Source organism: Gavialis gangeticus, unplaced genomic scaffold, assembly GCF_001723915.1.
Source record: "Gavialis gangeticus isolate Ggan-Ray unplaced genomic scaffold, GavGan_comp1, whole genome shotgun sequence".
Classification (NCBI taxonomy): domain Eukaryota; kingdom Metazoa; phylum Chordata; order Crocodylia; family Gavialidae; genus Gavialis; species Gavialis gangeticus.
In genome coordinates, this window is record NW_017729031.1 from 115,077,938 (window position 1) to 115,098,990 (window position 21,053).

At 44.7% G+C, this 21,053-nt stretch overlaps 1 protein-coding gene across 1 annotated transcript in view; it reads left to right on the forward strand.

Moving 5' to 3' along the window:
• FAM117A (family with sequence similarity 117 member A) overlaps nucleotides 1-16,116 on the forward strand; it is a 48,835-nt gene extending 32,719 nt beyond the window's left edge. The window contains exons 4-10 of the mRNA XM_019522922.1: nucleotides 6,082-6,248; nucleotides 10,544-10,639; nucleotides 11,299-11,412; nucleotides 11,782-11,916; nucleotides 12,903-13,125; nucleotides 13,545-13,665; nucleotides 14,462-16,116. Coding sequence (XP_019378467.1) covers nucleotides 6,082-6,248; nucleotides 10,544-10,639; nucleotides 11,299-11,412; nucleotides 11,782-11,916; nucleotides 12,903-13,125; nucleotides 13,545-13,665; nucleotides 14,462-14,771 — 1,166 coding nt within the window. The 3' untranslated portion in view covers nucleotides 14,772-16,116. The remainder of the gene's footprint in view (nucleotides 1-6,081; nucleotides 6,249-10,543; nucleotides 10,640-11,298; nucleotides 11,413-11,781; nucleotides 11,917-12,902; nucleotides 13,126-13,544; nucleotides 13,666-14,461) is intronic.
• The last annotated feature ends 4,937 nt before the right edge of the window (nucleotides 16,117-21,053 follow it).

The window sequence follows — 21,053 nt, forward strand, 5'->3', positions numbered from 1 at the left end:
TATGCTACAGCACCCTAGGGTACCTTGAGATCATTTTGGAGGTTTCACAGGTGTGTGTCACTCAGTGTTAGCGCTGTTAGGTGACCAAACATGATTCACAAGATAAACCAAGAGATTTCAGATGGGGTTTGATATTGTTCACTACATTATGACGTGATCTTTGAGTTCTTTGCAACAGAAAGAATTGTTCCATTTTCTGTAATCAAAAAATATATGAAAACTAAGAGCTGTCACTTTTTTTCCAAAGGGTGACTTGAGTCTAAAAATGTTGCCCTAGTCCAGTGTTTCTCAACCTTTTTCAGTATCCCTCTGAAAATGCCAGCTCTTAGTCAAAAAAACCAAACCAAAACAAAAACAAAAACAAAAGTGAAAACTACAGAAAAATGGAACATTTTTTTTCTGGGAGAGCTGAGTTTGTTGTGAATTGTGTTTGCCAAACCTAACAGTTGCTAATATTGTGTTGCAATCCACAGCACCCTTAAAAGGATCTCAAGCACCCCAGGCTGTAGTAGCATCCTGGTTGAGAAATGCTGCCCTAATGCCTTGACTTTCAGCTCCTGGCCCTGTCCTAAGCTCTTATGAAATGCTTCAGCTTTTTAGAACTTTCTCCATTTTAAACTTGATGATGAATTTAACAAGAGTGAAATAAATTACTAAGGGATTCACTAGCTATAACTTTTGGGATTCCCAGAACAAAAGACCTGTTCACTGTATGGTACTAAATTGTTTTGAGGTCACTTGGATCCAAGGTGTGGTCTGGCAGCAACTTAGAAAAAGGAATCTTTAATGTAGCATATCATGGTTTATCAGTGTATAAAATCATTCATATTAAAGCTCATGGGTGACAAGTTAGTGGTGGAGAACATATTGTCTTACAAATTTGCTATCACTTCTAGGATCCAAAAAAAGATAACAAAAGAAAGAGATGGGGAGGAAGGAAGGAAAGATGTTAATTTTTTCCTTCCCTGTAATACATTTAGTTTCCGTTCTTATAATAGATGGAACTAGTAGAATTGATGGATGTTCCTATCAGCTCACATCAACATTTACCAGCACTGCAGTAGAACTCCAATATAGTAATGGATTTTGCTTGTACCTGCTCAAAGCCTGCAAAGTATAAAACATTTAAAATAAAAATGGAGAATAAGCCTGTGCTGTTACAAAGTGGTGTATTCCTATTGGTGGCAAAGGCCTCCATCGCTCAGCTGATGCACTACTGCTCTGAATTTGCCAAGAAATGAGAGATCAGTGTTTCCTTTCAATTTAAGAGGTTGTAAAACTGGCATCAGCTTGGTTCGTTTATTATTAAAATATTAACACTGTTACTGCTGATCATTATACTAGCAATGTATAAATAAAGCATTTAGCTCAGTGGCTGTCTTGATGTTCTATAGGACTATCAGATATTTTAGCATCTTGGTATAATGCAAAAAGAAAAATGGCTTGCATTTGAAAGCTTGTCTAACTACACAGTGGGTCCAATAAAAGATATCACTGGAAGACATCTGTCTTGCAGGGCCATCACTCTTACACTGGTATAATGAAGGCAGTGAAGAAATCATGATGTCACATCAAGTGACACTTCATTTGACTTGTGGTGTCTGAGTTGCCTCTAAAGAGTGATCCACTGGCAGCCCTCCATCTATCTTGTTTTCCTCTTTTTATCTACTTATTTTTAATACAAAAATCTAGGTATACTTTACTGGGAAGAAGTCTCTGCAGATTTTAGTTGGCTCTACCCAAAATCTCTTGAGCACGCATCCCATTTGGACTGCAAACAGCACAGGATGGAGATGGAACTAAGGTCTCGCCTACCCAGTTTTTCAACTGGAATAACCATCTTGGTTAAGGATGTGATTTTATTATGACAGTACAGCTAGTGTAGCCATATTTATAGTGGCAAAAGGTACCTTTTTGATTATGTGATTTCCTTCATCTAGGAAGCTATACAGTACTTCTATAAAATACCTTTTATTACATGTACTGCATTCCCAGTAGGTTGGCATTACAACATTTTAATTTTACTGCTCTAGCTACAGCTGCAAAACTATCTAGTGTAGACATGGCCTCTAATAGATCACCATAAAAATGTAGGTGCTGAGGAAGTAGAACTGTGAATTTGGCAAGAGGTAATCTCAGATCCTCCTTCAGTGACCCAGCTTTGTGTTAAGTTTCACTGTGATGTGGAGGGGTCTTTCAGATGCATCTTGTAACCAGAGTCCTGTTGTGGTTTTCAAGTGATATTCCAGCTGGGTATTTGCATCTGTCTGCCTAAAATTCCTCCTGTGGCTTCAGCTGGATTGAGTAGTTGCTGTATGCAGCATGGAGCTGCTACCCAGGTGTGTGAATTGATCTATTTATATGAAACTAATAAAGCTTGTTACTGCTTTGGGATGTTGGAGTATGAGGTGCTGTAGAAATCAGTTCTTGATCAGAGTTGCTTGGGCTCCATCTTGGTTTCAGTTAGTTAATGGATAATCTGTTGCTCATATGAGATCCTTTTAAGAGACATCAAACTACAGTAAATGGCTGGGCTCTTCTCTGAGGTATTTAATTGAGAAATGAGCTGAAATGTCTTAATATGCCTGAGTATTGCAGAACATAACTAAAACTTTCTCCACTACATATTGTGGTGTTTAGAACAAATTCCGCCTTAACTTTTGACTTTTATCTATGCTTTAAGAGAGATATTTAAAGGGACATCCAATTTAAAAAGAGCTGGTATTTCAAGAGATACCTGTATCTGAAGTGTGTGTCCTTAAACATCACCCCCAACACCAATTTATATTTAACTGTCAGTGCAGCAAGGGAGAACCAGTTACAGGGGGATTGGAAATGGACTGTTATACAAATGCAAAAGGTACTGGGAATCTTCTGATAATTTGTTTGTTGCCATCTTAAATTTCACATGTATTTGGAAGTTTTCTCTTCATTAGCTAAAGGGATATCAGCTTGAGTTGTACTCTAATGGCATTTGAGCAAGTTTATTCAAGATTCAGTCTTTCCTGTCCAGATACAAAAGATGAACCGCTTATTTTCTCTGCCCGCATTTCCTTGAAAAGCCAGATGAGCTGAGGCTTCAATGCTAATGTGAAAGGGAAGGACTAGCAAGCGCTGGAGTCCAAACCTCTAGCATTAAAGCAAACTGGAAAAGTTCTTTCCATATTCTCAGATCAGATTATACCTGGGAAAGGGAACACCAAGGGCAGTGCAAAAGTTCCAGTGCAGCCGCAAGAAACTCCCAAATGGTCCTCTGAGATACAGCAACAGTTCTGTTATCTTCAGCAGCTTTACTGGTGCTCAAAAAGCAAAAGCACCAAAACCTGACACTTCTCAGCTGTGCAGTTAGCTTGGACCAAATCCAGAGCCTACAGCCAGGTGGCAAGGCTGTTCTGGCTTAATGCAGTAGGATGCTAATAAAACTATGCTGTAAACAGGACACTCCACCCTGCCCCAGCTTCTCGTGCACCCTCTTTGTCATGCCTGAAACATTATTTGACAGTCTACAGTCTTTTTTACGCTTGTTCACTTTGACTGGAAGCAGGTCAATGCTTATCTAATCTATAGCTGTAGTCTATAAGGTACAAATCTACCCTTATCCTGCCATCTACTTGACTTTACTCTAAACATGGCTAAACATCTCTTTCTTTGTATCTGACCAGTCCACACCCTTCCCCCATCTTGGGTTTCTGTTGCTTGCAAATGAACCAGACTCTTCCATTACAGATTCTCTGGTAATGGCATTATCCACCTGAGACAAGGAATTGGGACATTGTTGCTTGCAGTGACAGACTCTTCTTCCTCAGGACTTTGGTATCTGTGCAACTTGCTGTGTACCACATATAGCAGTATTTAATGGGGAGACCATGTCCATGCCTATGCTCATTTCATATGTAGGCTGTTGAGGTCACATTAGGAAGGCAAAGGGCTGTTGCTTACCAGTAGCCTGTTTGCAATTGGGTGTGATCAATCATGGATCCAAAGATAATGGCTAAAGTGAAAGAGGATGTTGGGTAGAATTGTACCTAGATTTTTGGGGTTCTCTTGGATATAATAATCTGTGAGGTGGTAGGCCATTCCATAATGGACTGCATTTTTCAGTTCTGCTAGAAATCTGCTAGCTAAAGCTGTGAAACTGTCTAGTGTAGACATGGTGTTTAATAGATAGAAGCAGCTGAAGCTGGACATAATTGAGATCCAGATAAGTCTATAGTGCAGTGATGCAGTGGTCAGAAAGAAAAGCTGCTAACACTAGTGGGTTGTTGAACTGGAATTACGGTAGTGCTCCTCTAAGATTAGTAGAGGCTTGGAGCAGGGGTTATGTGTCCATGTGGCTGCAAGGCCAGTCACAGCAAGGCTTTGATCCTTCTAGCGCTCCTAAATGCTACTGTAGTATAAATAGTCTCTTCCAGCCCTCCCACTTGCCTCTGTGACAAAGTGGCTTTGAGTTCCCCCTGAGAAACAGAAACAAAGTTTCCTTATAAGTACTTTTTAGATGCTATTGGGATTAAGTTGATAGGTAATCTCTTTGGAAACAGCCTTAGTAAACACATGGCAACTATTCCTGACACTTGGAGTGCCACGTGGCAAGGGCTGCAAGGCTTTGTCCCCCAAATCATTTTGTTAACAGAATGCATGTATGAACTTTAACGCTGATTTCTGAAGTGCTGTGTAATTGTTCCTTACTGAGTCCGGGGGGGGCGGGGGGAGTGGTCTATGTAAATGGTTTAGTGAAGAGCTGTCCAAGGCCTCATTGGCATTTTGCCAACAGACCATATGACTGTTTCTTATTTGCATGTTAACTTATATGTTTAATCAAAATTGGATATAGACGCACCCTAACGCTGGCTGGAGTTGGCTTTTTGATAGAATAGGAAAATGCTCATGTGATTCTGGAAATAAAAGCCAGCATTCAATTGTGTCTTCACAGAGCAGTTACTGAAGGAAGCGGACTGTACTGCTTATTTTATCCACTCTTATTATACACATGGAGCACACCTAAGTCGTTTTGGAACAGGAATGTAATCTGCTTGGGTGGGAGTGTGTACATTTAATCCCTCCTGTTTTGGCCCAGAGAAAAATCTGGCATTCTGTACTTTGTGCTGTTGGCATGAAACAGAAGCAGGTCCTGTGTGCGTTGTTAAGGATATAACCTGAACTGGTTTTATTTAAGGAAGCTTTCCTGTCCATCAAAGTTGCAGTTATGCATGTACTGTTGTCTCAATATATGCAGAATGGTTGCCTAATGGACTGAACATAAAACAGCTCTGCCAACAACTAGCTGTCACAATGAGCAAATTCCTTTTTCGTTCTAAAATGGGGATAGGCATGTACTAATCTCATTTATACTTGGGATTTTCCAGTGGAAGGGACTAAAATACTTCATGAATGTCAGGCCTCAGAATGGTCTGTGGACCTAGGTAAACCTTGCCCTTTATATAGATGGGGAGACTGAAGCTTAAACTTGTATGACAACCTAGGTTTGCTGATCAAATGTGCACCAGCCAGTAGAAAGTATTGCTTTGTAGGCTCAGTGACTGTACAATGCAACATAAGTGAAAGCGTTAGAGATCCAGGAATGTTGTGTGGTGACTACATTGAACTCTAAGTTTGATTGGAATGTCTAGTAAGTTGCAAGAAAGCACTTGATCACTGAAATAAAAGGTGCTGTGCTGGAGAAGCAATCTTCCTGTGGGAAATATTAACATGAAGTACTGTAGTACAGGGGGCAGGAGTGAATAAACTGCCCTTCCCTGCTCTTGCTGAGCCATGTAGCTAGCAACTGTGCTGACTCTTACAGCTAACTGAGTAACAGTTCTGAATGGTGCTGGGAAACAGCTGGTCAGAGCAGGTGAGCTTCTACCACCACAGGAGACTAATTAGGAGCAATAGGGCTTCTTTTTCCTCTGGGACCTTCTCTATCCCTATCTGTACATTCTGGTTTCCTTTCTGTGTAATGCTCCTTGAAATGGGTTTTGTCTTGGCAGCACCATTTCAAAATGAAGACCTGGAAGAATGTAGCTATCGTGTTATTGGAGCTTCAATTGTTGTCTTTTTTTTTTTTTCTTTTCCTCTTTGTAGCTAGCGTTCCATGTGCCACTGCTGTTGAAAAGACGTGCCGCACCCGACCGCCCAGAGTGAGGCGCACATCTTCTCTAGATACCATAGTTGGGTCATACCTTGTGGGACAATGGCCACGGGATGCTGATGGAGCCTTTCCTTCCTGCATGAATGACAAAGCTACCCAGGTACAGAGGCTACCTTTGAAGGGTCTGGGATAGGAGGGGGTTATAAACTTCTGGATTGGGTAAATGCATACAGAAATAGGGAAAGATCACGGCAAGCTCAGTCTGTTCAGCTGCAACTTTCTAGGAAGAAGGTTGTCCCCTCCTTTTGCTTCTCGGCCTCATTTCACTCCAATTTGGTGCAGTTAGAATTTCCTCATCCTTGTTTGGAGTCAGATGGCCTCTGGCTCTTCACTTCAGTATTGGCTCATTACAACTTGTATTGCTGGCTTGCAGCTCTGGCCAAATTCTTATATAACACTCACGGGCTCAGTGCCACACACAGTGAAAGTCAAGGGTGCTCCCACAGAAGGGCTTTCTCAGCACGAACACCACAGTGCTGTTCTAGAGAATGGAATGGCTCCAGACCTCGAGGAACTCTTAGCAACCTGTAAATATTACTGTGTGGCAGCAAATGCTGATTCTTCATATGCAGAGGTATAAGAATTCAGGAGAAAAGCATCCATTCACTTACTCAGCCATTTATTTAGCCCATTAAAACTGTCTAACTTGGCGTTTGCTCTTCAGCCATTTATTACTCACTGGGCTTTTTGCAGGAAATTCTCCACCAGGTTTTAAGTTCTATTGTTCTTTGCAAATATATTTTTGCCTGTTGTTGTCTCTTCAGCAACATGCCCATGCCCAGGAGTTCTGCTGGGATTGGAGGGTATGTTAACCCAAAAAGGAAGGCATTCCTTTGCCTTGTGCTTTTAAGCAAGGAGATGAGTGCAGATTGCATTTTCAAGCAGGTGGGTACTAGTAAGGATGCTTCATCCCACAGCATTTAGGCCTTTGTCTGTTCTGTTTTAGTGCCTTTCTCTCATGGGGGTCTAAGATCCTTGTATGTTTCTCTTGGGGCCACATCTGACCCTTTTGTCCAGTGTCAATTTGACCAGTATGATCTCTAAAGAGAATTATACCACATGGGTTAATGGTACCTTCCATGTTGACTGTGCTTGCACTCTGTAAACCAGTGGTTCTCAATGTTTTTGGACTTGAGGTGCCCCTCACTGGACTTCTGTGGGCTCATTGGACTTACTAGCACCCCTCAGTAACTTCTATGAATTGTGGCTATGAATTGTGGCACCCAATTTAAAAAACAAATTACTGCTTACCTGGGGGAGGGGGGAAGGGAAATCAGCCTGGCAGGGACAAGTTCAGGCCTGCAGTTTATCTACTTATCTGCTTATTTCCTCACATCTCATAGCACCTTTTAGAGCAGTGGTTCTCAACCTTTTTTTGTACCAGCACCCATTTGTAAACATCTGTGGCCAGTCCCAACCCAGTCCCCTTACTTGCAACCCACTGCCCCCAGTGTGTGGGGCAGGGAGGTGGGTATATGGAGGGCCCTGAGCAGCCCCTTGCAGGCTGGAACAGCCTGCAGGGGAAGAACCAACATTTCCTACATTTATCTTCTTTAAAGGATAATCCATTTTTAAAGTTTGCTCGTGACCCTTTCCTATGTTCTTGTGATCCACTTTTGGGCTGAGAAATGCTGCTTTAGAGGATCTAGTGGGGCCTCTGGGTTCCCTGGCACCCTGGTTGAGAATTACTGCTATAAACATTTATGAATTGACTTTTATCATAGGACTTCTAAAAGTGACACCTTCACTATTTCATATGTATGGAAACAGCAATAAATTAAGTGTCTTCCCTTGGATCAAGAGCTGAGCTCTCTGGCAGTTCTGAAAATAAAGCCCACGTGTTCTTGCTTCTCACCCTATTCTGACTTCTGATGCATTGCAAGATTACTTGTTCTCCGAGTTGCCAGAGAAGACTTTCTTCATTGTTTTCAGGCATTATGAAATTGCCCATGGGACCTTCTTTGGTAGCCAGGGCATGTCTGCCTTCCTCCTGTACAACCATTGATCAGCTGTTGTGCAAAACGGTCTGCCTGCTTTAGGTGTTTAAACAAGAGGTCACAGCTGCAGGTGCTCAGTGTAGGAGTGAGGATGGCAACAGTATGTGATTGGAGCTTGTGATTTTATCTGTCTTGCTGTGCTAGTGTTTTGCCCCTACTTGCTCTGAGGAAGTGGTTTTGCCATGGTTGGTTTAAAAAAAAAAAAAAGTTCTGTAATTTCCTTCTGTGCTGATGGGCTTGTCCTAGAGATGATAGGCACACGCATGCTCCATCTTTGGGCCTTCCCACTGCTGCAGGTTTCTGTTTTCTTCCTTTTTAGGCTCTGTTCTTCTGGTGCAAGCTTTAGAGTAGTACTAAGGGTTCTGGTCTCAACTGTCTTTTGAGCAGTGGTGGGTATGGTAGCCTAGTGTAGAAAGCTCGACCAACTAAATGAGTGAGGGAGTCTTTGTACTGGAAATCCAGCAGATGAGCAGAAAGCAGGTTCAAGTGGAGTTTTTGGCCTATGACCCTCTAGATGTGCAGAGTTGAGGTCTAATGGTGTCTTGCAAACGACTTGGAATAAATTGCCATTAAACTTCTACTTCAGCCTTCGTTTGAGCATGTGTTCACAAGGTGACTATCGACTCTAAAACTGACTTGTACTAATCCTGGAATTTGTGTTCCTGGCAGCTGCAATTTAAGGTACTCTATAAATTGGTCTGCTGTATTGACTCTGGGCTTGTTCAGCCTTGTGCCCATATGGTCCCTGGCCTTTCTGCAGAGACAACCAACACAGTGGCATCCTGTAGACTTTTTGATGGGGTGGGGAGGGGAGATACAATCCACTAGAATTTAGAGTGATGGAAATCGCCAAAAACCAAACAGTTTCAGTCATCCCAAAGGACAATTTCTTCCACTAATTTGAGATGGCTGAAAGGATCAGACCTACCGACATAATAAGCCTACAAAGGGGGCACTTTGCTTCAGAAACTCCTGGGAAAGCAACTGCCATCCCCATTTAAGTGACACTTGGGGAAAATGCTGTTGCTACTGCTGTTGTATTAAGTTGACCCTTCCTGAAACTGCAAACTTGTTTGTGGAGGGGAGTGGAATCAACCTGCTAAACTCCCAGCAGTTGGTGTCCTGAGGGGTTTAGTTTTAGTGTCTGCTTTTCAGCAGAAAGTTGGAGCACTACCTGCAAGTCAGCTGTATCTAGTTACAAAGCTTAATCTATCAGAAAACTTTCCACCTTTCTCTTGCTTCTCTCAGCCAGAAGGACAAGACTTTTTTTTTTTAAAGCAGCTTTTTGGAAAGAGAAGATTCTGCCGTGTGACTGACTCAAAGCTGTTTTAAAACAGCTGCTGTTTTTTTGCAGTGACCCCTCTGGGGAGGTCAGTTTGCTGCTTGGAGAAAAACTTTTCTCAGGCCCTTGTACCTTTTGGCAGCTTGTCTGATGAGGACCAAAGAGGAAGTTAACATCATTCTATAGAAATGGTAGACTAGGGGGGGTGACAAAGCAAAATGAGTCTAGATGGGACTAGAAACCAGTGCTGTATCTGAAAGCAAGATACCTTGGGACTTCATTCTGATCCTGTTGTCTTATCTTAGAACTGAGATGATTATATACTTCATCATGTGAAAGTTCTATGCTCTTTGCTTGACCCAAGATTGACAGTCCTTTTTGATTTCTACTGATAACTGAAAAAACTTCCCCTGGAACACAGATGGTACCATGGCATTTAGGTTCTGTTTTCCTTCACTCGAGATTTGATCTGGTCAATGTATTAACTGCTACCAGTGCAAGATAATATGCAAGCTGAGTTTCAGGCTGGGTGAGCAATAAAAAAAACCCAACAGCATCACATTCAGCAGTTGATGCTACTGGTCAAGTTCTGTTTCTGTTTGCATCTCTTCTGCTGTCAAGCTTAGCATCTTCTGGTGGCTGGTGGTATTATCAACTTCGGAACACAGAGGCTAGCAGTCAGTCTGGATCCAAACAAACAAAAGAAACTTATGTCACATCGCAAAATCTGAGGCTGATAGAGGCAGAAGTATAACTTATCTTTAGAAAAGTTTATCAATATTCTTACTCATCACTGCCTTATCAGAATCTCTTATAAGATAAAGCTACTGGTTTTACAGTGGCAGAGTCCCTGACTAGGAGAAGCATTTTAAGAACCACAAATTCAGACACACATTACTTCATCTGTGGTTTGTTTGCTTTCTGTTTTCTAATGCATTTTACTGGGCGTAGTGCTGAGACTCAAAACCATTAATCCAGAGCATATCTAGAGAACCAAAGGGGAGACTGGAATAGTGTGGATAGATGATAGTTCTTCACCCCTTCTTAGGGCTCTGTCATGTCTAAAAGACAGTAAATCTAGAGGGTGACACCCTAAATAATCTCTCTTGCCTTCAGACTCCAGTGTCCTGGCATGAAGTGGAAGTGGGGAAAGCCAGCTCCAGTACTCATAAGCGTTCTGCATCTTGGGGTAGCACAGATCACCGCAGAGAGGTAAAAACAGACCCCTCCCCACTACTTGGCAACTAACACAATTGCTTGGTATGTAGTGGGCCTGCTGTTTTGAGAAGGTGGGGAGGCAGGGGAGAGGAAGCTGTTGAAATGGAGACACTAGACTTCTCTGTGCACCTCTTAGTTTGAGGACTGTGGAGTCTCAGCCAGTGCTGTCATTTTAGAGAGATTTTTTTGCTGCAAGTCAACTTTGCTCTTCCCCTTGCACCACCCTTATTGGCTAAGCTGGAAGCAAATTCCCCAAGCTGGCTTCTGTTGTGAGGTGTTTCTCTGGAGGGTCTGTGCATCACTCAGAGGTTCCATATGTGTAACAGGAGCCTTTCAGTGTAGGCTCCACTGTGACCTGGTTCAAAGCTGTTATTGTGACTGGCAGACTAATAGCCCACGACTGCTGGGGAGGGAAAGCTGCCTACACCATTCTAAAATGGAGAGGAGCCCATTGCAAAACCCTCAGAATGACTTCCTCCCTACCCTTTGAGAAACAGGCAAGGTTTATTCAAGTTTGGTTAAAAATGGCCCTCTGTCTTGGAACTTCCTGTAGGGAAGGTTGACCTTTTTTTTTTTTTTTCTTTCTTTCTTTTTTATAGCTTGGTATGTTGTTTTCTTGTCTAGTTCTATATCAACTGAATTTTGTTTGCTAGATTGCTAAACTGAAGCAGCAGCTCCAGCGAACTAAGCTAAATGGAAGAAATGGCAAAGAGAAAGAGCGGAGCTCCCCGCTGCAGGGAAATCATGCTGTCCTTGGATCAGTCAGGGTATGTTCCATATCTCCTTTGCCTCCCTCCCAGCCTAGTTTTCCAGTGTGCCCTCAAGGAACTGGAGCTTACTCCTCCTAGCTTATGCTGCTGAATTGATGATCTGTTATCCATGTTGTTGTGCTCTTAAGTTCTCATGTCTAATGTTTAAAAACTGTCATCTTTGCTTGTCCCTGAATGCCTTGGTCAGCAACTGATGCGTTTAATGCAGCCTCCTGTCAAGGCCTTCTCTAATCAGTTAGACTCCTTGAACATCCTTGGCTGAACAAACTTCAGAGTTGTAGGATAAGACTCAGCTGTGCTGGGAAAACTGCAGCAATTTGTTTGGACACAATGGAGCTTAGGATCTGTTTGACTTCCTTGTTACAGGACTCTCCCTCTGGATTCCTGCCTGCCTCTCCTGCTTTGAGGCTTAGCCCCTGCTTACATAGGAGCCTTGAAGGCTTAAACCAGGAGCTGGAGGAGGTGTTTGTGAAGGAACAAGGAGAGGAAGAGCTGCTGAGGGTGAGTGAAGCTGCAAGGGTCAATCACTAACCTGTTGGATGGTCTCTGAAATTTTTACTTCCTGTTTTGATAGGAACGTTTCCATTATCTTCTTTCCTTCTTGGCTCCAATTCCACATAACTACTCTTTTCAAGCTACAATATATTCACAGAATCCTCCCCGAGTTGAGGCAAAAGACAGCTGCCTTTCCTTGCCAAATGCCTCCTCAAAAACCACTTCTGGTGTGACACCTATAAGAAATCAGATAATTATGGCTTGAGGGTATGTGGGCAGAGAAGACTTAGTAGAACCCAGGTGGTTCACAATCTGCTTGGTTCACAAAGAACTGCTGAAGTAAGAACAGGCAACTTGGCTGTTTGCTTTGGCTCTTGCTTCAAAGGGCATTGCTTCTCTATTCTTCTAGAGCACTGTGTGGTCCCAGGCAGCTGTTCCCTGTGGCTATATATACAAGTTACCTTCCACCCCCTTGGTCAGTTTGCAAATTCTCATCTTTGCAAGGGGGTGAGGAGCCTAGACCTATGAGGAATCCTTGTTCTACTGTACTTTGCTTGCAGCTTTAAGGAGCATGTTATGGTACTGTGTAATAGTTGCTTGCACTGCAAATGCAGATGACATGTCCCCTTCAGAGGGGGGAGGGTCATATCTGGGTGTCCAAGGTCTGTTGCAAAAAGAAGCCCCCATTGTAACTGCAGTATCCAGATACTATTGCACTAGCAGTTGAAATATTGCTTAAGATGTGCAGCACTAAACTGGTAGGGAAAGGGGAGTAATTTAAAAGCTAGTAGAGAATTGGCTGCATAATTCAGTACCCTTCCTGAATTCTCAGTGGCTTCACAACCTGCCCATGCCTGGGTATAGTCCTGAAGTCTGTTACTAGGGAAATGGGATTCCTTTGGTTGACTGAGCTCTAATGCTCTTAACTCTTTTGTTTGTGAAAGGGAACTGAGGTTGAGTCCTGTTCCAATGAATATTTATTTTATTTCTAGATCTTGGATGTTCCAGATGGCCATAGAGCCCCTGCCCCTCCCCAGAGAAGTGATGGAGACTTCTCTCTAACTCTGGAGCCCAGCAGTAGCAGCTGCAGCAGCCTTTCTCTTTCCCCCTCTCCTTCTGTGCCCATCCGACCTTCTCCACACACCCCTGCAAGAGTGGCTTCAGAAGAGCTTACTTCTGCAGTGGAAGAGCCACTGCCTGGTCCTAAGGGGAAAGGTAAACTCCTGTAGTTAGGAGGCTAAATAAAGGCCTGCTCTGGATTTTGGACTCGGGGTGGGGACTGGTGGGCAGGGGTGGTAGCACACTAACTCCAATGAATTCTCACAGGTCTCATTCCCTCTAGTGCATGTTTTGGATTGGGCTGCTGTGACACCTTTGAAGCTCTAATAGCATCCTGCGTATGTGCTGGGCTATACTGGAGCTTCAGTAGACCTGCATGCTGCTTTCTGCTGCATTTAGGGAGCCTTTGCATGAAACTGGTGGCTGGGAAGTGAAGGTGGTTCTCAGGCCATAAGTTTAGGGCACCAGTGCAAGTGTGAAGCCTACAGTGGTCTGGGGAAGCTTGTCATGGGTTGATTTGATGTGGCTATGTTGGATCCTTCTAGCATCTTCTCAAAGTCTTCCTTCCCTCTTAGAGGATGGCAGCCCCTCACCAGTCCTGGCCTTTGCCTCATCTCCTCGACCCAACCACAGCTACATGTTTAAGCGGGAGCCACCTGAGGGATGTGAGAAAGTCCGGGCTTTTGAAGAAGCTTTGTAAGTGATGACTGGGATGGTGTGGGGAGGGGGTGCATTACATAAGCCTAGTACCAAGGCAGCATGTTGCAGTGGAACTGCTGCTAGTTGATGGCATGCCTTCTCCCAAAGCTGGGGCACTCTGCTGTCTCTCAATTTTAGAATTGACCAGGAGTGAGGTTGCAGATTTTCTTGGGCCCCCACAGAAAGAGGCTTCTCTTCTGTGTCTGTGCCAAAGCAAAGCTGAGTGCTGTTAAAACGTCAAGAACTTGTCTACAGAGATGTCTTAAAGGCTCCTTTGTCCTTTCCACCACATACCTAAGCACTGTGCTTACATGGCCAGCACAACTTCTTGAATTGTGAGGTTGGCTGTGAGAGAAACGGAATCTGCATTCTCCAGCTCCTACCAGAATGGGGTTCTTTACCATACCTCTGCTACTGGCCCACACTTCCTGTTCAGCCTGCCCCTCTGTTCCCAGTCTCTTGCCTGCTGCGTTTCCACTAGAAGTGAGGGAGGCTTACCAGTGTAGGGGGGGTATCTGGGTCTTATTCAAACAAGAGTCCTGATTTCTCAGCTGCCCATAGCTCTCAGTAACCATTGGCACAATGCTTCCTAGGTGGCTACTGAAAAAAAAACCTGTTTCCCAGGGGTTCATAATGATGAAAATAGTCACCTTTCAAAGGGTTGATACAGGAGAATTTAAACTGGGAACCCTGTCCTCTAAGGAGTTGGCATATTCTAAAGCTAAAATTGCCTTAGCAGCCAGGTGGTGTACCTATTCCTAATCTGGGTCTGTTGTTTCTCTCTCTCCTTCAGGTCCCCCAGTCCCAATCAGAACTTTCTGCCCTCCTGTCCAGATAAGAATAAAGTTCACTTCAACCCAACAGGCTCTGCCTTTTGCCCAGTCAGTCTGGTGAAGCCTCTCTTTCCAAACATGGGTTTTCTGTTCAGAGGCTTCCCAGCTACTTCCAGTCCTGTGCCACAAGGTATGTTTCTTGGGTCACGGAAGGATTCTGCAGCAGATGGCTTTAGCGAGGCCTCTAAATCGCCTCCCCTGAACTTCGAACACTGGAAACGCAACCAGACAGAAGAGAATGTCCTCTTCCACAGCTCCCTCATGGTCTGAAGCCTTTGGGAGGCCTGGCACAACAAAGCGTCTTTGGCTTCTCAGTGCATCTTAACCTGTGGAGACTAGTGCCTTGAAGTTGGAACTTTTTGAAGGCTAAAGGGGCAGCCCTGGGATGGGAAAACCACCACAGGTGTTCTCACTGCAATGGTGAAGACTGCAAAGTACAATGTGCCACAGGACTCTTCACCACTGGGTGGCTCATTTCTTGGAGCCCCCAATACTCAAGCACTTTCCTTTCCTGTGTTGAAAGTCATCGTATCCTCTGTTTTGCTGTCAAAGCACAGCTGGAGCTCTGCTGCTGTGAACAGAATGGAAACTTGAGCTACCTGGCTCTTCCAATGAGGGTCCTTGCTGAAGGGATTTAGATGGCGCTTCCTAGCACTTTTCACCCTCTACAGCTGTCACCAGGACTCCTTGCCCCTCTGCCAAGGTGAGGGAGGTCTGCAGACTGGCTGCTTCTGGGGGAGACTGGAAGAGCTGGGCTTCAGCTGTCTTCAGCTGTCTGAATGTATCTGTACCCTCTAGAAGATGGCTTGAGCCACTTGCAGCCCCCAGGCTTTGACGAGGGGTTTAGAAGTAATGAATTATAGACAGTGCCACTAATGGCCAACCGACCCCTTGAAACAACCACACAGCTTTCAGGAGCATCTTGGAAAGCCTTGCTTCTACAGGGGTAGAGAATGCAGATGAACAGATAGATACCTGCCACTGCACCTTCAGGGACCTGTATACGCAGAAGACCTGCACCCTGGAAAGCTTATTACATGATGGAGAGTGAACAAAGAGGGATTTGCTGAATGGTTTCCTTGTGGGTAGGTGAGGGTCTCCACCTTGTTTCAGGGAAAGGGTGGTGGAAACCAAAATCAGAGCAGCATGCAAATATCTCCGCTCTTGGAAGGTTGCTGCTAGTAGAGATGTTACAGTGCTGCTTTCCAGATGAATGCCCTGGACAATCTGACTGATTTCTGATTTTTGGAGGGAGGGGTGGGTGGGCCAGCTGGAGTTCAGAACAATTTTTGTTTCACTGCAGAAAAATGTGCACAGGTATAAGATTATTGAAACTGTACCTGGGCAGGAGTCTGAGATCCAGCAAGGCTTATCCCAGCACAAAGCCTTACAAGGTGAAACTAACATGGGGAACTTTGGTTGCAATGCCTCTAGAAAACAAAAGTATTTTGATTTGTGTTCTGTTGCTAAGGCTCTGGGTTGTATTGAAGAAGCCTATTTTCTTGTATCTGATGTAGAAACTCTATTTTCTTCCAAAGACACTATTTTTGCAGCTGTTTGAAGTTTGTATTTTATGTATGTATTGCAGAGCTTAAAAGAGGAATGTTAGCCTTGGAGTTCTTGTCTCTTGTTAGAGGGTTTTTTGTTTTTGTTGTTTTGTTTTTCTTTTTGCAGATCCTGGTATTGCCAGTGAGAAAATAAATATTACAGGCATCCAGAATACTTTATCTCTTCCCCCCCCACCACCTTCCTTTGGGGGTTGAGTGTAGTCACTAGAAACTAAAGCTTCTAAAGGCTTTGGCAGACAGCTGCTGCAGCCACGAGTAGGCTGGCTGGATGGCCTGTATCTCCTACTGTAATACTGTCTACCTTAGACCCACTGCTGTGTGTACCGCAAAGGAAGTGGGTTAATACTGTTTGGCCAGTTTGTAGTTGACTTGTGATAGTCCTTGCTCTGGAGATGAGCTTAGACTTGACAGATTTGTGGCCACTACATTATTCTTTCTGAAGTTTAGGATTGGTTGTTCCTAAATTGTAGCCAACTAGGTTCAGCAAGGCTGAGCTCTGCAGCAAGCGTTAAAACCACTTCTCTCTAATGTATTAAAGATGTGCTCATTTTAGCAGTATGAATACAGCTTCTAAATTAGGCCATGGAAAGGAAATGCAGCCGGCTGGAAGGAAAACGCCTACATACATAAACTCTGCTTCATCCTACAGTATGAGCTACAAAACAATCTACTTCACTTTAACCCCTGAGGTTAGTCATTGAATCCTGGTGCTGTAGTGGGGGAGCTCTGCAGGCTTCGATACCAACAGCTTCTTAAAGTACGAGAAAGTCCCTTGGTCAGGTAGAGAACTAAGAAAAGACATTACTGAAGTACAGGTAGAGGGGAAGCTTCAAGCTGGAGTTGCCATTTTGGAGCGCACACATCGGATTTATTAGAAAAAAGCACCAAGCAGGGTGCCAGCTTTTTAATAATCCTTGTCTCTCTGCCCAGCTGCCGTGAAATTGGGATTTCATATTCCAGCAAGCAAATGCTGTCCTACCCGAAGGAGTTCCAAACTGCTCCCAGCTCCTTGGCTGTTGTCACCTTATGAAATGCTCCAAAATTAAGACTTTGAGGGTCTCTCTTGGAAGGGGAAAGATGGGGAAGAGCCTTTAAACTAACATGCTAGATAGCATGCCTAGAAGTAAGATGCATTTTTGAGTACTCTTTTATAAAGTCAATTAGAATACAATTAATGTCTTGCAAATTGCTCCATCCACAGCTCTGCCAATGTCACAACTTGTGATTCCTGCAGGTTCTGGAGGAAAGGCTGTGTGTTGTGTTCTACTGAAGTAGAAATAGCAATTTATGCCTCAGTTTGAAGTACCAGGAAACTTAACTGTACATGTGCTGCCATCTGAAAAGCCTTTATGGGAATGTGACTTTGAACCCATTGTTTACCCTGAAGGGTGTCTATTATGAATCCTTTGGGACTTTGCTCCTGTTCAATGCATAGTATCTTCTTCCTTAAAACAGGAGGAACCTTGGATATTGTGGCCACAGTGAGCTCTCCCTGGGTTATGAATCTGCCATAGTAGCCAGGGAAGCAAAATGGAAAAATCTGGCCTGATGAAACCCTAAGCTTTTCATAAATAGCTATTGTATTCATCTCTCTGCACCCCCTGCTTGCAGCCTGAATGACATACTTCAACCCTCCCCTATGCAGGGTGCAATTAAATCTTGTTGGTAATGCTGTGCTGAAGCACTCCTTCACCAGTCTGCATTCCAGTCAAGTCTGGGATTATTTTAATAAAAACAAAAAACCCTACCATTTGAAAGGGACAGAAACAAGGAGGAATAAAGGCCTACAGAAGAGACCTGCATTTAAAACCAAGGTGCTTTGTTTGGGTTGTCAGAGCTGGCCCTGTTCCTGCAGTATACTCATCAGCTGTAAACTCTACAACCACTTAGCTTGATCATCCCTGCCTCTGACCATAGAGGAGAAGGGGAGGTTTCATGTGCTAGTTTCATACAAAAGCACACAAAGCCTTCTAGTAGCCCAGGGCTGTCTCATAGTAGCTTTTGACATGGTAAAATGTTTAGATTCTGCATACCTATCCAAAAAGATCCGAGCTGAATTGGTTAAGAGTCTTTAAAAGAGGGAGCTATGTTCTGTTCAGACAAGAGATGGTAGTTTTGGATGACTAAAGCAAAAATACTGACTCACATTTTTAGTAGCATCTTATTTCTGGTCTGACTGACAATGGAAATAGAGAGCAATGGGTAGTGGGGATATGCTAGACTAACTTGCAGTCTAGTTGCAATTGTAGAACCAGCATCTTGGAACTGTTAGGAATAGGAACTTGTTTTTGTCTTTTAATGAGTGGAAATAAAGTGCAAGCACTAACTGTCTGTGGTTCGGAGAGGTGGGGAGGGGACACGGGGGACAGGCAACATTTCAAAAGCATTTGCTGCAACCATATTTCCACCCTGCTTTGCTGTAAAAAAAAAAACAAAACAAAAAACATTATAATGGAGTCCCTTTGGTTGTTTGGCTAGGCCCAGAAGCTAGAAGGCCAGACTAAATTAAAGGAATCCTGTTGGTACCAAAATAACAAAGCAGTTTCCCTTTATTATTAGCAGAATTTTATAAATATGCCTTCCACACCCACAGCCTATTCATCTTGGATAATGAAAATATTCTGGTCAGTGTAACTTGCTGATTCTTGCATGGTAGCACAGTGCTGCACTGTTTGGGTTGCAAACACAGAAAGGAATGTTTATATTTAAACACATTTTTCATTGGGTTTAAACTTATGGAGCCAATGCTGCTCCTGAATTTGGTAATGCGATGCTATTTACAAACCATAAAAGTTAGATCTAAACCAGCCAGCCTTGTGCTGCTTTAATAAACAGCATGACCACACTGACCAATCAAAGGAAGCCTATTCAGACTCCATGCATGCTGTTTTGGAGTCTGTGTTCCTTCCAAATATGCACATGGGGATCTAGGCTTAAAAAGGCAAACCCATTCTCAGCTGCAGACAGTATTAAAAATGCAGTGTTTTTCTAGATGGGAGAGCTGCAGGCCTGGGGGAGGTCAGCATTCTTGCCATGCAGCAAGGGCAGTGCAGATTAGAGGGTTTGCTATAATTACCCTTTATAAACAAGTAGTTGAATGTGCAAGTTGGCAAGACACCAGTCCCAGGAAACTACTGAAATGGCTTCTGAAAGTCTGCCTTGGAGCTGAATGTCTGCAGAACAACCCCAGACAGCCTCTGCTGCACACAGGTAAGGCACCCCCTGCTTATGGGCCAAACTGCATTTCATGGGAGGAACCACAGCTTAACTAAGAGTGGTGGCAGGTCTGTGGGGAGGGGAGATGCCTGTTGGATGTGGGGGGTTTTTTTAACAAAAGGTGGAGGGGAGGAAATCTCTTTTCCCTCCCCCATGTGCATGTGAAAGCAAGCAGAGGCAGATGTGCTCTTTCCAAAGCAGGAGGAAGGAGCCAGCTGAAAGCTAGTGAAATTTTAGACTGTGTTGATTATACTTGGAGGTGGCAGGGAGGGGGTAACTCCTCCCTGGGCAAGAGGCCAAGGGTGGGGAAGGTGATCCTACCCTGGCGCTGTCGGAGGGATGAACATGCAGGATGAGACAGTTGTCAGCTGTTGTAAGGTAGAGCTGCAGCAACTAGGCTTTATGGACAGCTAAAGAACAGGCTGCGTTGGGAACCCTTCTACCACCCCGTCTACAAATCGTAGAACTGGCGTGGTGCCTGCTGCTGGGGCTATTTTCCAGGGCTGCCTTCTGCCTATTTTGTGGTCCTGATATAACCATGAACCTCCCCTATAGCTTAAAGCAATCAGGGTTTTTAGTAGAGATGATATCTTTTATTAGACCAACAATTTTTTTGCAAGCTTTTGGGTACAAACACCCTTCATCAGGCATCAGAGAAAAGATAGTAAAAGTTCGCCTGGGTAGAAACGAAAATTCCTTTTATCATAGGATTTCACAGAGGAGTCAATAGGTGGAAAGTTCCTCTGGGCAGGCAGTTCACAGCTGGTATGATGAAGTGTTTGTGCCTGAAAGCTTGCCATTAAAAAATATTTTTAAAAAAAATCCTGTTGGTTTAATAAAAGATGCTTTTTCCTCGACACTCATATGGCTACAACCCGGAGTCCTGTTTTTAAAGCTCAGGGTCACCACTTGCCTCTAGTTCCTTTCCAACACAATCTAGCGGCCTGTTCCTAGCAGTAAGGACCAGCGCCACCTCTCGGGCGGACTCGGCACGGCTGCACACCAGCTGGCAGGGCTGCTGCTCTATGTCTCGGGGCACGTTTCAGTTTTTAAAGGGGTGTGGGAGCGACTGGTACTGCTCTGGGCTTTGCCCTTACTCATCCCTCAATTTGCATGAGTTGGGCCGGTCTCTCTGTTCCTCCTGCGGTCTCTTTCCACCCGCCCCCCCGCTCCCTTCCAGCACAGCCACGACCAGGGTGCCGCACGCAGCTACTCAAGCGGTGACCCGGGCTGTAGCTCAGGGCAGGCCCTAGCCCGTGACCCCGCAACCCCCGCGGGGCGGGGCCGGGCCGGACCGAGACGTCACGCCACTGGAATAGTGCGCCCCGGCTGCCGCTGCAAGGCGCATGCGCGCGGCAGCTCTTGTCCCTGCAGTTAGGGTGAGAACAGCTGGCTTCAATGGAATGCAAGCCCCCGACTACGCCCCGCCTCCTAACTGCGGAGCCAATCCGCATCCTACACATTGGGAAACCTAAAGACTAGGCGCCGGGGGTGAGGAAGGCCGCCGCGTTGGGGAAGTCCGCGCCGGTGCCTGGCCACAAAGCGGCTGCACGGTGGCGCCGCGCCGGCCCAAAAAGAAGTGAGGCCGGTATCCGGCCCAAAGCGAGCGGTGGAGCCTTGCTGGCTCACGCCGCGGCTCCAGTTCTTCCCTGCCTGGCTTCGCTTTTGCCGCCGCAGGTCTGGCGATGCCGAGGGCAGCCCGCACCCGGCTCCGGCGGGCCCTCGGGGCGGCAGCGAGGCGCGGGCCGCCTGCATGAGGCCCCCTGCG